This window comes from Zingiber officinale, chromosome 6A, assembly GCF_018446385.1.
Source record: "Zingiber officinale cultivar Zhangliang chromosome 6A, Zo_v1.1, whole genome shotgun sequence".
Taxonomy (NCBI): Eukaryota; Viridiplantae; Streptophyta; class Magnoliopsida; order Zingiberales; family Zingiberaceae; genus Zingiber; species Zingiber officinale.
Window position 1 is genome coordinate 27780667 of NC_055997.1, and position 19741 is coordinate 27800407.

The 19741-nt window shown below is 41.7% G+C and overlaps 1 protein-coding gene and 2 long non-coding RNA genes across 3 annotated transcripts; all 3 read right to left on the reverse strand.

The window, feature by feature from the left end:
• Positions 1 to 7737: 7737 nt before the first annotated feature.
• LOC121996194 lies at positions 7738 to 12374 on the reverse strand. The gene is made up of 4 exons (XR_006115987.1): positions 9616 to 12374; positions 9448 to 9510; positions 9265 to 9327; positions 7738 to 7913 (listed from the first exon to the last, which is right to left on the reverse strand). It is a non-coding gene; the product is annotated as an uncharacterized LOC121996194 (long non-coding RNA).
• A 2-nt stretch (positions 12375 to 12376) lies between these two features.
• On the reverse strand, positions 12377 to 13554 carry LOC121996193. The gene is made up of 4 exons (XR_006115986.1): positions 13148 to 13554; positions 12980 to 13042; positions 12797 to 12859; positions 12377 to 12440 (listed from the first exon to the last, which is right to left on the reverse strand). It is a non-coding gene; the product is annotated as an uncharacterized LOC121996193 (long non-coding RNA).
• Positions 13555 to 13846: 292 nt separating this feature from the next.
• On the reverse strand, positions 13847 to 14476 carry LOC121994708. The gene is made up of 2 exons (XM_042548652.1): positions 14161 to 14476; positions 13847 to 14049 (listed from the first exon to the last, which is right to left on the reverse strand). Exons 1-2 carry the CDS (start codon positions 14474 to 14476, stop codon positions 13847 to 13849), a joined length of 519 nt encoding a protein of 172 aa, XP_042404586.1.
• Positions 14477 to 19741: the final 5265 nt, after the last annotated feature.

Genomic DNA, 19741 nt, shown 5'->3' on the forward strand with positions numbered 1-19741 from the left:
CAGGGAGGGCGGGCGTTACACATAGGGTACTTAGCAAGATTTTAGATATTTTTATCATGAATAAAAATAAATAGGCCTTATATGTAAAATTTCAAAAACAATAAAATAAGAGAACCAAAAAGAGATGACCAAGGTTTGAACCTTGAATCCTTACTAGATACATGTATGTGTTAACCAATAGACCAAGAGTAATTATTGTTAGAAAAGAGAGGGAAATCATAGTTAAGAGTAAGAAAGAGCTTCTTTCATTTAGAAGGAGAAGTTAGAGTTGCCTTTTTTCTCTCAAAAAGAAAAGAGGACTCTTGCTTCCTCTTTTCATTAAGGGAGAAGTAAAGGAAAAGAGGAGGTAAAAACCCATTTTTCCTTTCCTCTTCTTATTTGGAATAAAAGGAGAAAATGAAGGAAACTCTTCATTTTTGCTTCCTTCCTCTTTCCTTCTCACCATGACCAAACTTCTTCCCTTCACCATTGCCGAACCCAAGCAAAGGAAACCTTCCCTCTAAGAAAGCTCCACAAATCAAGGTTACTTCCCGAAGGAAATCAAACGAAAGATGTGAGTATCCCCTCACTGCAGTACAAGTAGTTTCGATTTGTGTTGTATGAAAACGCTTTTGAAATCTTATGAAATTCCTTGAAAGTTTTTGACAAGATAGATTAGTAGTCACTTAGGATTTACAAGTTACAAGTTATGCTTTATGTTGTAGAAAGAAAAATATATATATTCACCTCATCTTGAAGTTTCGGCCAAGACAAAAAGGGAAGATCTAGAGCAAAGTTTCTTTTGGTATCATGCTTATCCATGCTCTTATATGATGTAGGATCCTTCATGTGTTGATAGTTTAAGTTTTAGACCTTATATGTCAATAAAGGAATTAGAAACCCTAATCTAATGGTTCAGCCAAGATGAATCATAGAGTTTAGGGCAAGATTTTGAAGAAAAGAAATATGTTGTTATCCTCCTTCATGATATATGAAATTTTTATATGTTGATAACTTAGGTTTTATGCTTCATGTGATAACAAAAGTGATGGAAACCTTAGTGTAAAGTTTCGGCCAAGACATGATACCAAGCTTAGGGTCAAAATTTGAAACCCAATCATGCTTATTTATGCTTATTCATGAAGTATGAGATCTTGTATATGGTAAGGTTAAAGCACTATGTTACTTGTTGCACTAGAAAACCTAAAACCCTAAATGAAGGTCTCGGCCAAGATGGAATACCAAGCTTAGGGTAGAGTTTTGAAACCCAATCATGCTTATTTATGCTTATTCATGAAGTATGATATCTTGTATATGGTATGGTTAAAGCACTATGTTACTTGTTGCACTAGAAAACCTAAAACCCTAAATGAAGGTCTCGGCCAAGAAGGAATACCAAGCTTAGGGTAGAGTTTTGAAACCCAATCATGCTTATTTATGCTTATTCACGAAGTATGATATCTTGAATATGGTAAGGTTAAAGCACTATGTTACTTGTTGCACTAGAAAACCTAAAACCCTAAATGAAGGTCTCAGCCAAGAAGGAATACCAAGCTTAGGGTAGAGTTTTGAAACCCAATCATGCTTATTTATGCTTGTTCATGAAGTATGATATCTTGTATATGGTAAGGTTAAAGCACAATGTTACATGTTGCATTAGAAAACCTAAAACCCTAAATGAAGGTCTCGACCAAGAAGGAATACCAAGCTTAGGGTAGAGTTTTGAAACCTAATCATGATCTTTTATGGTTAGATAAGTTTTATGCTACATGTTACACAAATGGAACCTAGGACTTCACTTTAGGGCTCGGCCAAGCAAGTGTAGAGGCCTAGAGCCATGTCTTGTAAACTAACCATGCTTGTTTATGCCCATTGATGATATATGGTTACTTATCTATAGGTGACTTTAGTTTCATGCTTCTTATAGTGGAAACAAAATGGGAAACCCAATTAGTAGGGTTCGGCCAAGATGGATAATTAGGTCTAGAGTAAATCTAACTAAGCATGCTTATGTTTACTCATGATGTATGGTCTTTGATAAGTGATTAGTTTAAGTTCCATGTTCATGATATACTATGTTATGTCTTATGTTATGAGATAGGCTATGTTCCATGATATGATATGCTATACTCATAATAAGATATGTTATGTTATGATGTGATATGTTATGCCTTATGTTATGAGATAAGCTTTGTTCCATGATATGATATGCTATACTCATAATAAGATATGTTATGTTATGATATGATATGTTATGCCTTATGTTATGAGATAAGCTTTGTTCCATGATATGATATGCTATACTCATGATAGGATATGCTATGCTATGATATGATATGCCATGCCCATGATATGATATGCTATACTCATGATATGATATGCTACGCTATGATATGATATGCCATGCCCATGATATGATATGCTATGCTTCATGATATGATATGCCATGCTTAGTGCTATGAAGGTCACATGATATGTTTTATGTTGTGATACGAACATGTTATGATATATGTATGAAAGGCTTATGTAAGAAGAAAAGCCTAAGAGTTGCTTCCCTTAAGTTGGGATCAAGAGCACTCTTCATGGTATGGCAAGGAGATGCTTCCCTTAAGATGGGATCAAGAGCTCTCTTCATAATATGGCAAGAAATTATGACATGTATGATAAGCTATGATATGCATGATGACATGATATGTATGACATGATATTTTATTTTATATGGCTTGGACCAAGGGTGGGCTCCATAAGCGCCCCGAGGTCGATGGTCTATGAAACGGGCCTCGTAAAAAGGGATGGGCTCCTTAGTACGCCCCTAGGTCGACGGACTATGAACGGACCTAGATCCCTAGTAGGTTCGGGGCTAGCTACCCTGTCCTAGGGATTGCGCGCATTTATGTATATATGTGGTACAAGCCGGGCCCTCATGATGATTATGTTATGTTCAAGTATGTATTAAGATATGTTTTAAAAGAGACATGATGCATATGTGCATTCCATGATACATGTTTTGAAAATATACATCCTGCATTTACATGCATATGTTTTATGAATTATTAGTTATGCATTATTATGAACAGGTATGAGTTATGATACATGCTTACAAGATATGATATGTTCCCATGATATGTACTCACATGCTATGCTATGCTATGTTATGCTTCATATATGACAAACTAGGTTCTATGTTATGATTCTCCATGCTATGTCATGCTATGCTATGTTTCACATGCTATGTGGTATTACGTGCCTTATGTTTTATGAGTAGGAAAGGAGCTCATTAAGCCTTTGGGCTTATAGTTTTACGTTTCCTTGTACTGTAGATAAGGGCAAAGAATGGATGAACTAAGGGGCGCAGCAGGAAGGGCGATGATGATGTGTGTGGAAGTGGCATGGTGGATAGATCAAAGTAAGTTAAATTTATATTGACTAAATTGTGCATGTGAACTAAGTTTGGACCCTATGTTTATGATAATGGTTGAGCTAGTATGTTATGCTCTCATGATAGTTTACCATGTTAGACTTATTATGATATGGTAAAAAGTTTAATAAGTTATGATTCACATGCCATGTTTAAGACAATCAAATGAATATGATAATTTTTTTTTAAGCATGTCTTCCGCTGCCATGAGTTCATATGCATTAGTATGTTAGGTGAATGTAAGTAACCCCGTCCCTCTAATGGCAGTCAGAGTGTCCGTGGAAGGGCGGGCTTTACAAACATAAGCAGAGAAAAAGGAGAATTCTGCAGTTCCAAGCAATAAATTCTTATTGCCAAAGGAAGAAACACAGAAGTTGTACAAACTCACATTTATATAAAAGCAGCTTCTCCTAGTTCTTAAAATAATGCTTCATTACATATGCTTCAAAAATTCAAAGATTCTTATAAACCAATTGATTGCAAAATGCCGACAAATAATGAAACAACACAACCTGGAAAAACTCACATTTCATCTTTGCAAGCCTTGTCACTTACCCCAATGATTTTAAATATGTTTAATAAAATTATTTTTTTTAAAAAAATCACTTTTCCAAACAAAACCTAGGTGAGACATACCTTTCGCTCATCCTCACTACCTCCATGTTCTTACTCATAATTGCTGCCATCCTCACTGCCTCCATGTCCTAACTCAAGGAAGTAGGAAGCTGGTACACTTTTTAAGGTTAGATGAGACAAGAAGGCTTATTCATTTGTTACAAAGTTGTTCAGCTGTTCCTCTAAAGGAAGGTGAAGCGAAACCATCACAATCAAATGCTTCCTCCGTTTGCATCTATGAATTAATTGTAGCAACTTGAGTAAAAACCTTTCTTGAAAAAACCAAAGAGTTGCTAATCAATTCACAGATCAAATAGAGATCCAAGAAATCTCAGAACTTCTTGTTTTTAAAGCAAACAGAACATGAAGTCAAAGGTTTTCTTTAGTTTTGATTGTAATCTTTGATTAATACGATTGCCTAAGGAAAAGGGAAAACAAAATTGAAATAGGAAGAGGTTGTTTGGCGAGATCAAAGATTATTCGATCTGTGAACATGTACAAAGAACAGCAATAAAGCAATTTGGGGTAGAAAATTTGAGATCGACATATAATCAAACACCTTTGATGCATCTTGTTAGTTACCAGCACTGGTCCATCTCCCACGTCCACGGCTGGCGTCGGTCAGCGTAGAAGGAATACGACGATCAAGAAGAATGGAACGACCTCCATCTCCGATCGGCGACGAGGACCCCTCGATCATACTCGGTGCGCTTGTCCAGGTCGGAGAGCGTCTCGTAGGCCGCGTGGATCCACATGAACTCGTCAGCCTGTCCGCCGCGACCACCGCGTCCAGGTGGCATGCGCCGGCGAGCCTCCAGTAAGCCACCATGATCTCGAGCCCCGATGTGGCAGCGGCGACGCCGAGCACGTCGTACAGCGTGCCAGGGCTGAGGGTGAAGTCGGGGGCACCGAAACGGCAGTGCGAACGGGAATCTGGCAATGGCGATGAGCAGAGGGGGAAAGAGGAGGAGGGAGCCCCTAAAATCCCTCCTCTCACCCCTTCTGAAGGTTTCGGTAGGAAGGTCGGGGGGGGGGGGGGGTGGAGAGAGAGATCGTATGAGGAGAGGGGTTTAGGGTTTGGGAAGGCTAAGGGGGAAAATAGGGTGCCAAAAAATTTTCGGAGGGAATGCAGAACACTGCCACAACAAAAATTGTGAAGGGAAAAAACGGCGAAAGAAAAAAGTCAAAGACAATGGTTTTAATAAACCGTTGTCTTTGACCCCCTAAGAAAGCACTTAAAGACAATAGTTTTAGAAAACCGTTGTAAAATATGTTGTTGATTTTACGAAAAGTCTCTCAATGACAACAGTTTTGTAAAAACTGTTGTCTTTTGTTTTTTTTTAAAGCTCAAAGACAATGATTTTGTCAAAAACTGTTGTCTTTAACCAAATTAACAACACTTCCTTCTAAAACCGTTGTCGTAGGGGTGTTGTCTTTTAACATTTTTGTTGTAGTGTATGAGCTAATTATTATAAGTTATTATACCAAATACTGAACATATTCTTGATATTATTTAAAAATAATAATAATAAAAAGACCTACTTCAGATAAAAACAAACACAATATCACCTACTTTATTTTTCAATTAAAGAAGATATGAACATAACTTCCAACTAGCCAGTCAAAACAACTTAAAATTGCCTATAAGCTAACTAATATTTTGATCATATTATCTAAAGATCAGATATCAATAACAAATATATAACAATATAGCATAAAATAAGTAGTTATCCCCACACTACAGGAACATCTAAGTAACTCACTAGTCACCACTACATATCCTATGCTTATATGTGCCTCTTGTGTAGGTATCACTACAACAAAAACCCTCATAGACATCGATTTTCCACCGGTGTCTATTATATTTTCGACCGATGTCTATGAAGGCGATGTAAAAGGTCCACCATTTTAGACATAGGGTTAAAACCGGTGTAGTATCACTTAACGACACCGGTGTTCGAATCGGTTATTAACCGGTGTAGTATCACTTAACGACACTGTTTCATCAACGGTGTAAAACCGATGTAATATTCTATGTTAATAACACCAGTTTTGGCAGCGATATATGACCGATGTAATATTAGTTAATGACACCGGTTTTGCAGCGGTGGAAAACCGATGTAATATCAGTATTTTTTGACAACACAAATTTGATTTTTGAAACAGTGAAAAACCCACAGTAACCAAAAATATACACAAATATTCTTCATTCAATAGGATCCATAAAATACACAAATATTTACAAATTACATAAATATTCTTCTTACAACAGTATCCATAAAATACACACACATTCTTTTTACATTAAAAGTATAACGTTTTTCTATACAGAGAACACAACGCAGGCTCTATATGCTCCTACTACATCTTATTCGAAATGTTAAGTTGCTCCAAGGTTCTTGTAGTGCTCCAAACATGGACTCTTAGCAAACTCTTCAATCACGTGATAATTGAAAAGAATCAAACAATTTGTTACCTTCGGTTAGTGATCATGTTGATAGTTTTTCAAGTAGCACAAGTAAACAAGGCATGCTTACTTCAATGCTTGCAATAAGGATCTTCAGTGGTTCACAAGGTATTAGAAAGTTGAATTTGCAGTTACAAATGAAGTAAAAGAATCATATTCAGCTGTCAAAATATAACTAGGTCCATGATCTTAGAGAGAACCATAAAAAAACAAAATGAAAGGTTTCGAACATAAAAAAATAAAAAAAAATGTTAGTCATGCCAAGACTGAGATCACTCATCTATCTATCATTTCAACCTAATAAATTAGTTACTTTGGTTTTGCAAAGTCTCCCAATTGTGTAGGAACCTCAGTAGCTTTTATCTCAAGTTCAGAGAAGAAGAATAATAATGAGGAAAATCAATTTCTATATTTACAACACTACTTTGATGTTAAATGTTGTTAACATGTTTGTCTAACGTTGTTGTCTCCTTGTTTAGGAGCATTCTTCATAGCCCGCATGAATTTTTAAACAAAAATCATGTCTAGTACTATTTTTCATTTTTCTTATTGATGGAATTGAATCCAAATCCATCGCTAAGAACTAATTTGTCTCTGGAGCACAAAAAATTATGAATTTTCATAACCTCAATCAAAGCATTAGTTTGCTTTTTGTTCTAGCATCTAAAGCAAAAGAAAGTACATAAAGGATAGAGGATAAGGAATAACCATGACAAGAAACCAGGAAAATATATAATAACAGTAGTTCTTCAAAGACAATGAAAATCAAGTAACTAACTTAAATCTGAAGGTGATGCGTAAGTTCAAAAATCTTAATAAAACACTTTGAGTGAGGCCATATTGATAACAGGTAGTCGAAGATTGTAAACCTCAAATTTCATTCCCATGCTCTGATGAATCAAGGTATAGCAAGATTTTAAGATTTACGAACTACTAAACAAAAATATCATGAGGAAGAATCTATAGAAGTACCTGGACAACATGGGAAAATTCATTAAATTTTGTGTGGCTAGGGACAGATGACTGCATGTCACGCCCCGAGAGTAAGGTTGTCCGACGAAAATCGGACAGCACCTCCCCTGTAGCAGTGACAAATGGAACCGGTATACATCACCAACAGATAATACATATACAAATTAAATCACAACCACGCAGATAATATGCAGCCCACACGGCTGTAAAATCAAACACAGCGGAAAACAAGAATAGCAAGTATAAAGAAACAAAAACTCACCGCGGGCCGGCCCGGCTTGACTCCTCGACAAAACAATCAAATACAAAATAACAAGTCCACAGCTCAATTATTACAATGCTAAATTCAAAGGTTTAACTCACAATAAAATGAAAACCAAAACCATAAAACCGTCATCGGAAGTGATGTGGGACCGACAGTCGGGATCCTCCTCCATGTGTACTAGTATCGCTATCAGCTACCTGGTGAAATTACCAATGTGGGTGGTGAGTATAAAAACTCAGCGGGTAATAGAATAAACAGTGCATGAGTATCATAAAGAACAGGAATGCAAAAGGATACAGTCTCGGAAAGATAAATAGCAGATACTATTGTGTAAAACAAAGTATATATATATATATCCATACCTAATACCACATCCTAAGCTAGTATAAAGTCTGAGGTAACATAAACTGCTAGAGTACTACTCATAATCACCCAGATCACATGTAAGGTATACTGTAAAAGAAAATATTGTCCAAGCATACATAACAAATATGTAGTATCAGAACAGTATAAGTAGACATATAACAGCAGAAGCCGGTATAATAGAACCAGCGTATGCACGGATGGTCACCTCGCCCACCTCTCTGCACCACGACCCCTGTATGGTCGAGAGGCCGGATCGATGACAACTGTACAACACTCCAGCAGCAACTACTCTCGAGTGATCGAGTGGACAGTTAGCATAGTAGCTAAATAGCTACATAGCAATAGGGTCCCTGAGGCTCACAACTCCAGCCGCCACTACCCATGAGTGGCCGAGCGTGCGACTTTGGCCAATAACCGTCTCAACCACAAGGGAGCCAAGGTCATCGGCGATGCATGCATGACATGATGCGAATAATGCAACAGTCATCATATATATACAAAAATCAAGTATGCTACATGAAGCCGCATGCTCAATACTAAGCATAAATAAACAGTAGTCAAACAGGTAAACATGGCATATAGTATCTGCTAGTTATCATGAATAACAACGGGAGACTATATAGATACGGAAGTGAGAATCTCGAAAATTGAGTGGATAAAGTATCAAGCACAAGAAATAAAATAAGTGGAGTCAAGATAAACTCTACTTTATCTGGGCTACTCATGCACCAAGAACAATAACTAACGAAACAAGTAAAAGTACCCGCCTCAAATGTAGGCTGAATCCGACGTCAATCTCGTCACGACGCTCGTCTCGATCAAAGTCCTATGTCAACGTATCAATTTTAGCTAAATATATATGCAACTGATTAACTGTACTAATGTACACGACAGGTGAATTTGATCCGAGTTCCATTTATTATCCAAACGAAACCACACTAAACTACTTAACACTAGACCCAAGCCTTAATCTGTCTGTGCCCTCAGATCCCACAATTCTAGCTGAAACCGATCAACAAGAGGTATTCTAAACAAGCATGGATACTATATGAACTGATACAGTACAAGAAATGGTCACATTCTTTAACCACATCTACCGCTATCAATCTTCTGAGAACAATACTAACATAATTCCAAACTTCTAATAGGATCACTATAATTTATTACCTAAACAAAACATACCTTAATCACCTCCCACAATCTCAGATCTGATCCCCACTCTAAACGTAGGATTCGTTATCAAACCTGCAATCCAATGTTTCCACAAAGCTATAATTTGTACAATCACATTAATCAACACCCAATTCTCACCGAATTCATCACCTAGATCTACATATCGAACTTCTAGAGTGGTGCAGACCTTACCTGATGTTTCCCAGGTGAAGAACAGCTGCTGAGAGTTGTGGTCGAGCCCCTCAGAGCAAGCCACTACCAGAACCGAACAAAAATCAGTCCAATCTCTCGTCCAGGCCGCAAACCACAAATCCCACAGCTACCAAAATCCTAATTGAAACAATCCTCACCTCCACTTACCTCAATGACGAAATTCCTCACAGTCGACAAAGGAATCTTGACGGAGAACCTCAGCCTTAGAGCTCGGGTGGATAAACCACCGCTGGGAGCGCAGTCCTCAACCACGATGAGCTCTAGAACTAACTACTCGACTCCCGCCTCCACAGGATCCAGATCTCGCCACCTGACCGGAGATTCCCTGGCGAAGTGGCGTGTTTGAGGAAGGACATCGCCGGTGAGACCTCTACGGAGATGTCGAGGAAGTCGGAGGCTCGTCTCGCTACAAGGAGCCGGCGATCAGACGCGGTCGTGCGTCGGAGCTGGGTTTCGTAGGCAAAATCGGGAGGAAAGGGTGAGGAAATCGACGAAGGCAGAAGGTTCGGAGGAATAAGGGAAAACGACGATTTAGGGCTAGCACTATAGCTTCTTATAAGCAGTAGGGTTTGGGTTAGGTTAAGTTCCCACAACCCTTAAGTAGTCCTCCATTATCATGATTTCCACTACATCTTAAGCCCAATAATTTATCCACTTAAACCCTGTCATAAGTCCTCCAAATAAATCCAGAAAAATGTCTAAAAATTCCCAATAATCATTATAGGTTATTTTATTTTGCCGTATCTCACATTCTCTCCCTCTAATAATAATTTGGTCCCCAAATTTACAACATAAATGCAATAAATGACCAACGACATGCGAAGTCAATCATTAAATGAAATAACTTACATACCTTCATCAAACATCCGTGGGTATCGCGCTCGGATCTCATCCTCCAGCTCCCAGGTTGGCTCGTCATCGGAATGATGCTCCCATCCAACCTTGACCAGTCGGATGGTCTTATTCCGCAGCTGGCGTTCCTTGCGATCCAATATCCGCACTGGAACCTCCTCATATGTTACATCTGGCTGAAGGGTGATCGGGACATCTGTCAAAATATGCATAGGGTGTGGTACATATTTCCTCAACATGGATACGTGAAATACATCATGCACCCCGGCAAGTAAAGGTGGCAGCGCCAGTCGATATGCTACCTCACCGATCCTCTCAAGTATCTGAAAGGGACAGATGTAACGAGGAGCTAACTTCCCTTTTAATCCAAACCTCCTCACTCCCTTGGTAGGAGACACTCGCAGGAACACATGATCGTCCACAGAAAACTCTAAAGGTCTCCGTCTCTAATCTGCATAGCTTTTCTGTCGGTCCTGGGCTTCTGACATTCTGCGTCTGATGGTGCTAACCAACTCTGCATCTCGCTGAATACGCTGAGGCCCCAAGACTGACGATTCTCCAACCTCATCCCACAAAGTAGGAGATCTACATGCTCTGCCATATAATGCTTCGAATGGTGCCATCTGAATCGCTGAGTGGTAACTGTTATTGTATGCAAACTCCACCAAGTGCAAATGATCCTCCCAGCTACCGCCGAAGTCCATGACACAAGATCTCAATAGATCCTCCAATGTCTGGATAGTACGTTCCGACTGCCCATCCGTCTGAGGGTGAAATGCTGTACTAAAACGGAGTTCTGTACCCATGGCCTGCTGGAGACTCCACCAAAATCGAGAGGTAAATTGTTGATCTCTATCTGATATAATACTCAGAGGTATACCATGCAATCTAGTGATCTCTCTGCAGTACAACTCCGCCAATCGATCCAACGAATCCGTCCGACGGATCGGTAAGAAGTGTGCAGATTTGGTTAACCGATCAACGATTACCCAAATCGCATCATGACCCTTCCGGGTCCGGGGTAGTCCTACCACAAAGTCCATCGTGATATGCTCCCATTTCCATTCTGGTATTTCTATCTTCTGCAGTAACCTAGCTGGTCTCTGATGCTCTGCCTTAATCTGCTGACAAACTAAACACTGCGCCACAAATGTCGCAATATCCTTCTTCATACCATTCCACCAGTATGATCGTTTCAGATCCCTGTACATGCGAGTACCTCCTGGATGAATCGCAAATCTAGATCGATGTGCTTCCCAAATTCTTCAACCAGCTACGAGAAGCCCAGGGGTATGCTCCGCCCTGGTATAGAGTAACCCTGTCCTTGACGGACCTTGCCAACAGTGGTATATGCGCTCTATCCCTCATCCAGTCAGTAGTAGCAGGAGTGGTATAATAGCAGAAGCAGGTATAATAGAACCAACGTATGCACGGATGGTCACCCCGCCCACCTCTCTGCACCACGACCCCTGTATGGTCGAGAGGCCGGATCGATGACAACTGTACAACACTCCAGCCGCCACTACTCTCGAGTGACCGAGTGGACAGTTAGCATAGTAGCTAAATAGCTACATAGCAATAGGGTCCCTACGGCTCACAACTCTAGCCGCCACTACCCATGAGTGACCGAGTGCAGCGCGACAGGACACGCGGCACGCTCCAGCCGCCACTACCCATGAGTGGCTGAGCGTACGACTTTGTCCAATAACCGTCTCAACCACAAGGGAGCCAAGGTCATCGGCGATGCATGCATGACATGATGCGAATAATGCAACAGTCATCATATATATACAAAAATCAGGTATGCTACATGAATCCGCATGCTCAATTCTAAGCATAAATAAACAGTAGTCAAACAGGTAAACATGGCATATAGTATCTGCTAGTTATCATGAATAACAACGGGAGACTGTATAGATACGGAAGTGAGCATATCGAAGATTAAGTGGATAAAGTATCTAGCACAAGAAATAAAATGAGTGGAGTCAAGATAAACTCTACTTTATCTGGGCTACTCATGCACCAAGAACAATAACTAACGAAACAAGTAAAAGTACCCGCCTCAAATGTAGGCTGAATCCAACGTCAATCTCGTCCCGACGCTCGTGCCGATCTAAGTCCTGGGTCAACGTATCAATTTTAGCTAAATATATATGCAACTGATTAACTGTACTAATGTACACGACAGGTGAATTTGATCCGAGTTCCATTTATTATCCAAACGAAACCACACTAAACTACTTAACACTAGACCCAAGCCTTAATCTGTCTGTGCCCTCAGATCCCACAATTCTAGCTGAAATCGATCAACAAGAGGTATTCTAAACATGCATGGATACCATATGAACTGATACAGTACAAGAAATGGTCACATTCTTTAACCACATCTACCGCTATCAATCTTCTGAGAACAATACTAACATAATTCCAAACTTCTAATAGGATCACTATAATTTATTACTTGATCAAAATATACCTTAATCACCTCCCACAATCTCAGATCTGATCCCCACTCTCAACGTAGGATTCGTTATCAAACCTGCAATCCAATGTTTCCACAAAGCGATAATTTGTACAATCACATTAATCAACACCCAATTCTCACCGAATTCATCACCTAGATCTACAAATCGAACTTCTGGAGTGGTGCCGACCATACCTGATGTTTCCCGGGTGAAGAACAGCTGCTGAGAGTTGTGGTCGAGCCCCTCAGAGCAAGCCACTGCCAGAACGGAACCAAAATCAGTCCAATCTCTCGTCCTGGCCGCAAACAACAAATCCCACAGCTACCAAAACCCTAATTGAAACTATCCTCACCTCCACTTACCTCAATGACGAAATTCCTCACAGTCGACGAAGGAATCTTGACGGAGAACCTCAGCCTTAGAGCTCGGGTGGATAAACCACCGCTGGGAGCGCAGTCCTCAACCACGATGAGCTCTAGAACAAACTACTCGACTCCCGACTCCACAGGACCCAGATCTCGCCACCTGACCGGAGATTCCCAGGCAAAGCGGCGTGTTTGAGGAAGGACACCGCCGGTGAGACCTTTATGGAGATGTCGAGGAAGTCGGAGGCTCGTCTCGCTACAAGGAGCCGGCGATCAGACGCGACCGTGCATCGGAGCTGGGTTCCGTCGGCAAGATCGGGAGGAAAGGGTGAGGAAATCGACGAAGGCAGAAGGTTCAGAGGAATAAGGGAAAACGGCGATTTATGGCTAGCACTGTAGCTTCTTATAAGCAGTAGGGTTTGGGTTAGGTTAAGTTTTCACAACCCTTAAGTAGCCCTCCATTAATCATGATTTCCACTACATCTTAAGCCCAATAATTTATCCCCTTAAACCCTATCATAAGTCCTCCAAATAAATCCAGAAAAATGTCTAAAAATTCCCAATAATCATTATAGGATATTTTATTTTGCCGTATCTCACATTCTCCCCCTCTAATAATAATTTGGTCCCCAAATTTACGACATAAATGCAATAAACGACCAACGACATGCGAAGTCAATCATTAAATGAATTAACTTACATACCTTCATCAAACATCCGTGGGTATCGCGCTCGGATCTCATCCTCCAGCTCCCAGGTTGCCTCATCATTGGAATGATGCTCCGATCCAACCTTGACCAGTCGGATGGTCTTATTCCGCAGTTGGCGTTCCTTGCGATCCAATATCCGCTCTGGAACCTGCTCATATGTTACATCTGGCTGAAGGGTGATCGGGACATCTGTCAAAATATGCGTAGGGTGTGGTACATATTTCCTCAACATGGATACGCGAAATACATCATGCACCCCGGCAAGTAAAGGTGGCAGCGCCAGTCAATATGCTACCTCACCGATCCTCTCAAGTATCTGAAAGGGTCCGATGTAACGAGGAGCTAACTTCCCTTTTAATCCAAACCTCCTCACTCCCTTGGTAGGTGACACTCGCAGGAACACATGATCGTCCACATAAAACTCTAAAGGTCTCCGTCTCTGATCTGCATAGCTTTTCTGTCGGTCCTGGGCTTCTGACATTCTGCGTCTGATGGTGCCAACCAACTCTGCATCTCGCTGAATATGCTGAGGCCCCAAGACTGACGATTCTCCAACCTCATCCCACAAAGTAGGAGATCTACATGCTCTGCCATATAATGCTTCGAATGGTGCCATCTGAATCGCTGAGTGGTAACTGTTATTGTATGCAAACTCCACCAAGTGCAAATGATCCTCCCAGCTACCGCTGAAGTCCATGACACAAGATCTCAATAGATCCTCCAATGTCTGGATAGTACGTTCTGACTGCCCATCCGTCTGAGGGTGAAATGCTGTACTAAAACGGAGTTCTGTACCCATGGCCTGCTGAAGACTCCACCAAAATCGAGAGGTAAATTGTTGATCTCTATCTGATATAATACTCAGAGGTATACCATGCAATCTAGTGATCTCTCTGCAGTACAACTCCGCCAATCGATCCAACGAATCCGTCCGACGGATCGGTAAGAAGTGTGCAGATTTGGTTAACCGATCAACGATTATCCAAATCGCATCATGACCCTTCCGGGTCCGGGGTAGTCCTACCACAAAGTCCATCGTGATATGCTCCCATTTCCATTCTGGTATTTCTATCTTCTGCAGTAACCCAGCTAGTCTCTGATGCTCTGCCTTAATCTGCTGACAAACTAAACACTGCGCCAAAAATGTCGCAATATCCTTCTTCATACCATTCCACCAGTATCATCGTTTCAGATCCCTGTACATGCGAGTACCTCCTGGATGAATCACAAATCTAGATCGATGTGCTTCCCAAATTCAACCAGCTACGAGCAGTCCAGGGGTCTTCTCCGCCCTGGTATAGAGTAACCCTGTCCATGACGGACCTTGCCAACAGTGGTATTGACGCTCTATCCCTCATCCAGTCAGTAGTAGCAGGAGTGGTATAACAGCAGAAGCAGGTATAATAGAACCAACGTATGCACGGATGGTCACCCCGCCCACCTCTCTGCACCATGACCCCTGTATGGTCGAGAGGCCGGATCGATGACAACTGTACAACACTCCAGCCACCACTACTCTCGAGTGACCGAGTGGACAGTTAGCATAGTAGCTAAATAGCTACATAGCAATAGGGTCCCTGCGGCTCACAACTCCAGCCGCCACTACCCATGAGTGACCGAGTGCAGCGCGACAGGACACGCGGCACGCTCAAGCGCCACTACCCATGAGTGGCCGAGCGTACGGCTTTGGCCAATAACTGTCTCAACCACAAGGGAGCCAAGGTCATCGGCGATGCATGCATGACATGATGTGAATAATGCAACAGTCATCATATATATATAAAAATCAGGTATGCTACATGAATCCGCATGCTCAATTCTAAGCATAAATAAACAGTAGTCAAACAGGAAAACATGACATATAGTATCTGCTAGTTATCATGAATAACAACGGGAGACTGTATATATACGGAAGTGAGCATCTCTAAGATTCAGTGGATAAAGTATCAAGAACAAGAAATAAAATGAGTGGAGTCAAGATAAACTCTACTTTATCTGGGCTACTCATGCACCAAGAACAATAACTAACGAAACAAGTAAAAGTACCCACCTCAAATGTAGGCTGAATCGACGTCAATCTCGTCACGACGCTCGTCCCGATCAAAGTCCTGTGTCAACGTATCAATTTTAGCTAAATATATATGCAACTGATTAACTGTACTAATGTACACGACAGGTGAATTTGATCCGAGTTCCATTTATTATCCAAACGAAACCACACTAAACTACTTAACACTAGACCCAATCCTTAATCTGTCTGTGCCCTCAGATCCCACAATTCTAGCTAAAACCGATCAAAAAGAGGTATTCTAAACATGCATGGATACCATATGAACAGATACAGTACAAGAAATGGTCACATTCTTTAACCACATCTACCGCTATCAATCTTCTGAGAACAATACTAACATAATTCCAAAATTCTAATAGGATCACTATAATTTATTACCTAAACAAAACATACCTTAATCACCTCCCATAATCTCAGATCTGATCCCCACTCTCAACGTAGGATTCGTTATCAAACTTGCAATCCAATGTTTCCACAAAGCTATATTTGTACAATCACATTAATCAACACCCAATTCTCACCGAATTCATCACCTAGATCAACAAATCGAACTTCTGGAGTGGTGCAGACCTTTCCTGATGTTTCCCGGGTGAAGAACAGCTGCTGAGAGTTGTGGCCAAGCCTCTCAAAGCAAGCTACTGCCAGAACCGAACCAAAATCAGTCCAATCTCTCGTCCTGGCCGCAAACCACAAATCCCACAGCAACCAAAACCCTAATTGAAACAATCCTCACCTCCACTTACCTCAATGACGAAATTCCTCACAGTCGACGAAGGAATCTTGACGGAGAACCTCAGCCTTAGAGCTTGGGTGGATAAACCACCACTGGGAGCGCAGTCCTCAACCACGATGAGCTCTAGAACAAACTACTCGACTCCCGCCTCCACAGGACCCAGATCTCGCCACCTGACCGGTGATTCCCTGGCGAAGCGGCGTGTTTGAGGAAGGACACCGCCGGTGAGACCTCTACGGAGATGTCGAGGAAGTCGGAGGCTCGTTTCGCTACAAGGAGACGGCGATCAGACGCGGCCGTGCGTCGGAGCTGGGTTCCGTCGGCAAGATCAGGAGGAAAGGGTGAGGAAATCGACGAAGGCAGAAGGTTCGGAGGAATAAGGGAAAACGACGATTTAGGGCTAGCACTGTAGCTTCTTATAAGCAGTAGGGTTTGGGTTAGGTTAAGTTCTCACAATCCTTAAGTAGCCCTCCATTAATCATGATTTCCACTACATCTTAAGCCCAATAATTTATCCCCTTAAACCCTATCATAAGTCCTCCAAATAAATCCAGAAAAATGTCTAAAAATTCCCAATAATCATTATAGGTTATTTTATTTTGCCGTATCTCACATTCTCCCCCTTTAATAATAATTTGGTCCCCAAATTTACGACATAAATGCAATAAACGACCAACGACATGCGAAGTCAATCATTAAATGAAATAACTTACATACCTTCATCAAACATCCGTGGGTACCGCGCTCGGATCTCATCCTCCAGCTCCCAGGTTGCCTCGTCATCGGAATGATGCTCCTATCCAACCTTGACAAGTCGGATGGTCTTATTCCGCAACTGGCGTTCCTTGCGATCCAATATCCGCGCTGGAACCTCCTCATATGTTACATCTGGCTGAAGGGTGATCGGGACATCTGTCAAAATATGCGTAGGGTGTGGTACATATTTCATCAACATGGATACGTGAAAACATCATGCACCCCGGCAAGTAAAGGTGGCAGCGCCAGTCGATATGCTACCTCACCGATCCTCTCAAGTATCTGAAAGGGTCCGATGTAACGAGGAGCTAACTTCCCTTTTAATCCAAACCTCCTCACTCCCTTGGTAGGTGACACTCGCAGGAACACATGATCGTCCACATAAAACTCTAAAGGTCTCCGTCTCTGATCTGCATAGCTTTTCTGTCGGTCCTGGGCTTCTGACATTCTGCGTCTGATGGTGCCAACCAACTCTGCATCTCGCTGAACACGCTGAGGCCCCAAGACTAACGATTCTCCAACCTCGTCCCATAAAGTAGATGATCTACATGCTCTGCCATATAATGCTTCGAATAGTGCTATCTGAATCGCTGAGTGGTAACTGTTATTGTATGCAAACTCCACCAAGTGCAAATGATCCTCCCAGCTACCGCCGAAGTCCATGACACAAGATCTCAATAGATCCTCCAATGTTTGGATAGTACGTTCCGACTGCCCATCCGTTTGAGGGTGAAATGTTGTACTAAAACAGAGTTCTGTACCCATGGCCTGCTGGAGACTCCACCAAAATCGAGAGGTAAATCGTGGATCTCTATCTGATATAATACTCAGAGGTATACCATGCAATCTAGTGATCTCTCTGCAGTACAACTCCGCCAATCGATCCAACGAATCCGTCCGACGGATCGGTAAGAAGTTTGCAGATTTGGTTAACCGATCAACGATTACCCAAATCGCATCATGACCCTTCTAGGTCTGGGGTAGTCCTACCACAAAGTCCATCGTGATATGCTCCTATTTCCATTCTGGTATTTCTATCTTCTGCAGTAACCCAGCTGGTCTCTGATGCTCTGCCTTAATCTGCTGACAAACTAAACACTACGCCACAAATGTCGCAATATCCTTCTTCATACCATTCCACCAGTATGATCGTTTCAGATCCCTGTACATGCGAGTACCTCCTAGATGAATCGCAAATCTAGATCGATGTGCTTCCCAAATTCTTCAACCAGCTACGAGCAGCCCAGGGGTCTGCTCCGCCCTGGTATAGAGTAACCCTGTCCTTGACGGACCTTGCCAACAGTGGTATACGCGCTCTATCCTCATCCAGTCAGTAGTAGCAGGAGTGGTATAACAGCAGAAGCAGGTATAATAGAACCAACGTATGCACGAATGGTCACCCCGTCCACCTCTCTGCACCACGACCCTTGTATGGTCGAGAGGCCGGATCGATGACAACTGTACAACACTCCAGCCACCACTACTCTCGAGTGACCGAGTGGACAGTTAGCATAGTAGCTAAATAGCTACATAGCAATAGGGTCCCTGCGGCTCACAACTCCAGCCGCCACTACCCATGAGTGACCGAGTGCAGTGCGACAGGACACGCGGCACGCTCCAGCCGCCACTACCCATGAGTGGTAGAGCGTGCAGCTTTGGCCAATAACCGTCTCAACCACAAGGGAGCCAAGGTCATCGGCGATGCATGCATGACATGATGCGAATAATGCAACAGTCATCATATATATACAAAAATCAGGTATGCTACATGAATCCGCATGCTCAATTCTAAGCATAAATTAACAGTAGTCAAACAGGTAAACATGACATATAGTATCTGCTAGTTATCATGAATAACAACGGGAGACTGTATAGATACGGAAGTGAGCATCTCAAAGATTGAGTGGATAAAGTATCAAGCACAAGAAATAAAATGAGTGGAGTGAAGATAAACTCTACTTTATCTGGGCTACTCATGCACCAAGAACAATAACTAACGAAACAAGTAAAAGTACCCTCCTCAAATGTAGGCTGAATCCAACGTCAATCTCATCACGACGCTCGTCCCGAACAAAGTCCTGTGTCAACGTATAAATTTTAGCTAAATATATATGCAACTGATTAACTTTACTAATGTACTCGACAGGTGAATTTGATCCGAGTTCCATTTATTATCCAAACGAAACCACACTAAACTACTTAACACTAGACCCAAGCCTTAATCTGTCTATGCACTCAGATCCCACAATTCTAGCTGAAACCGATCAACAAGAGGTATTCTAAACATGCATGGATACCATATGAACTGATACAGTACAAGA

What these genes read in the sequence shown, in the direction of transcription:
- LOC121994708 (XM_042548652.1), bottom strand. Translation starts at nt 14,476, where the DNA reads ATGGCACCATTCGAAGCATTATATGGCAGAGCATGTAGATCTCCTACT. An exon ending in TCAGATACTTGAGAGGATCG is followed by an intron (nt 14,050 to 14,160) that starts GTGAGGTAGCAT and finishes ATATTTTGACAG; the next exon opens with ATGTCCCGATCACCCTTCAG.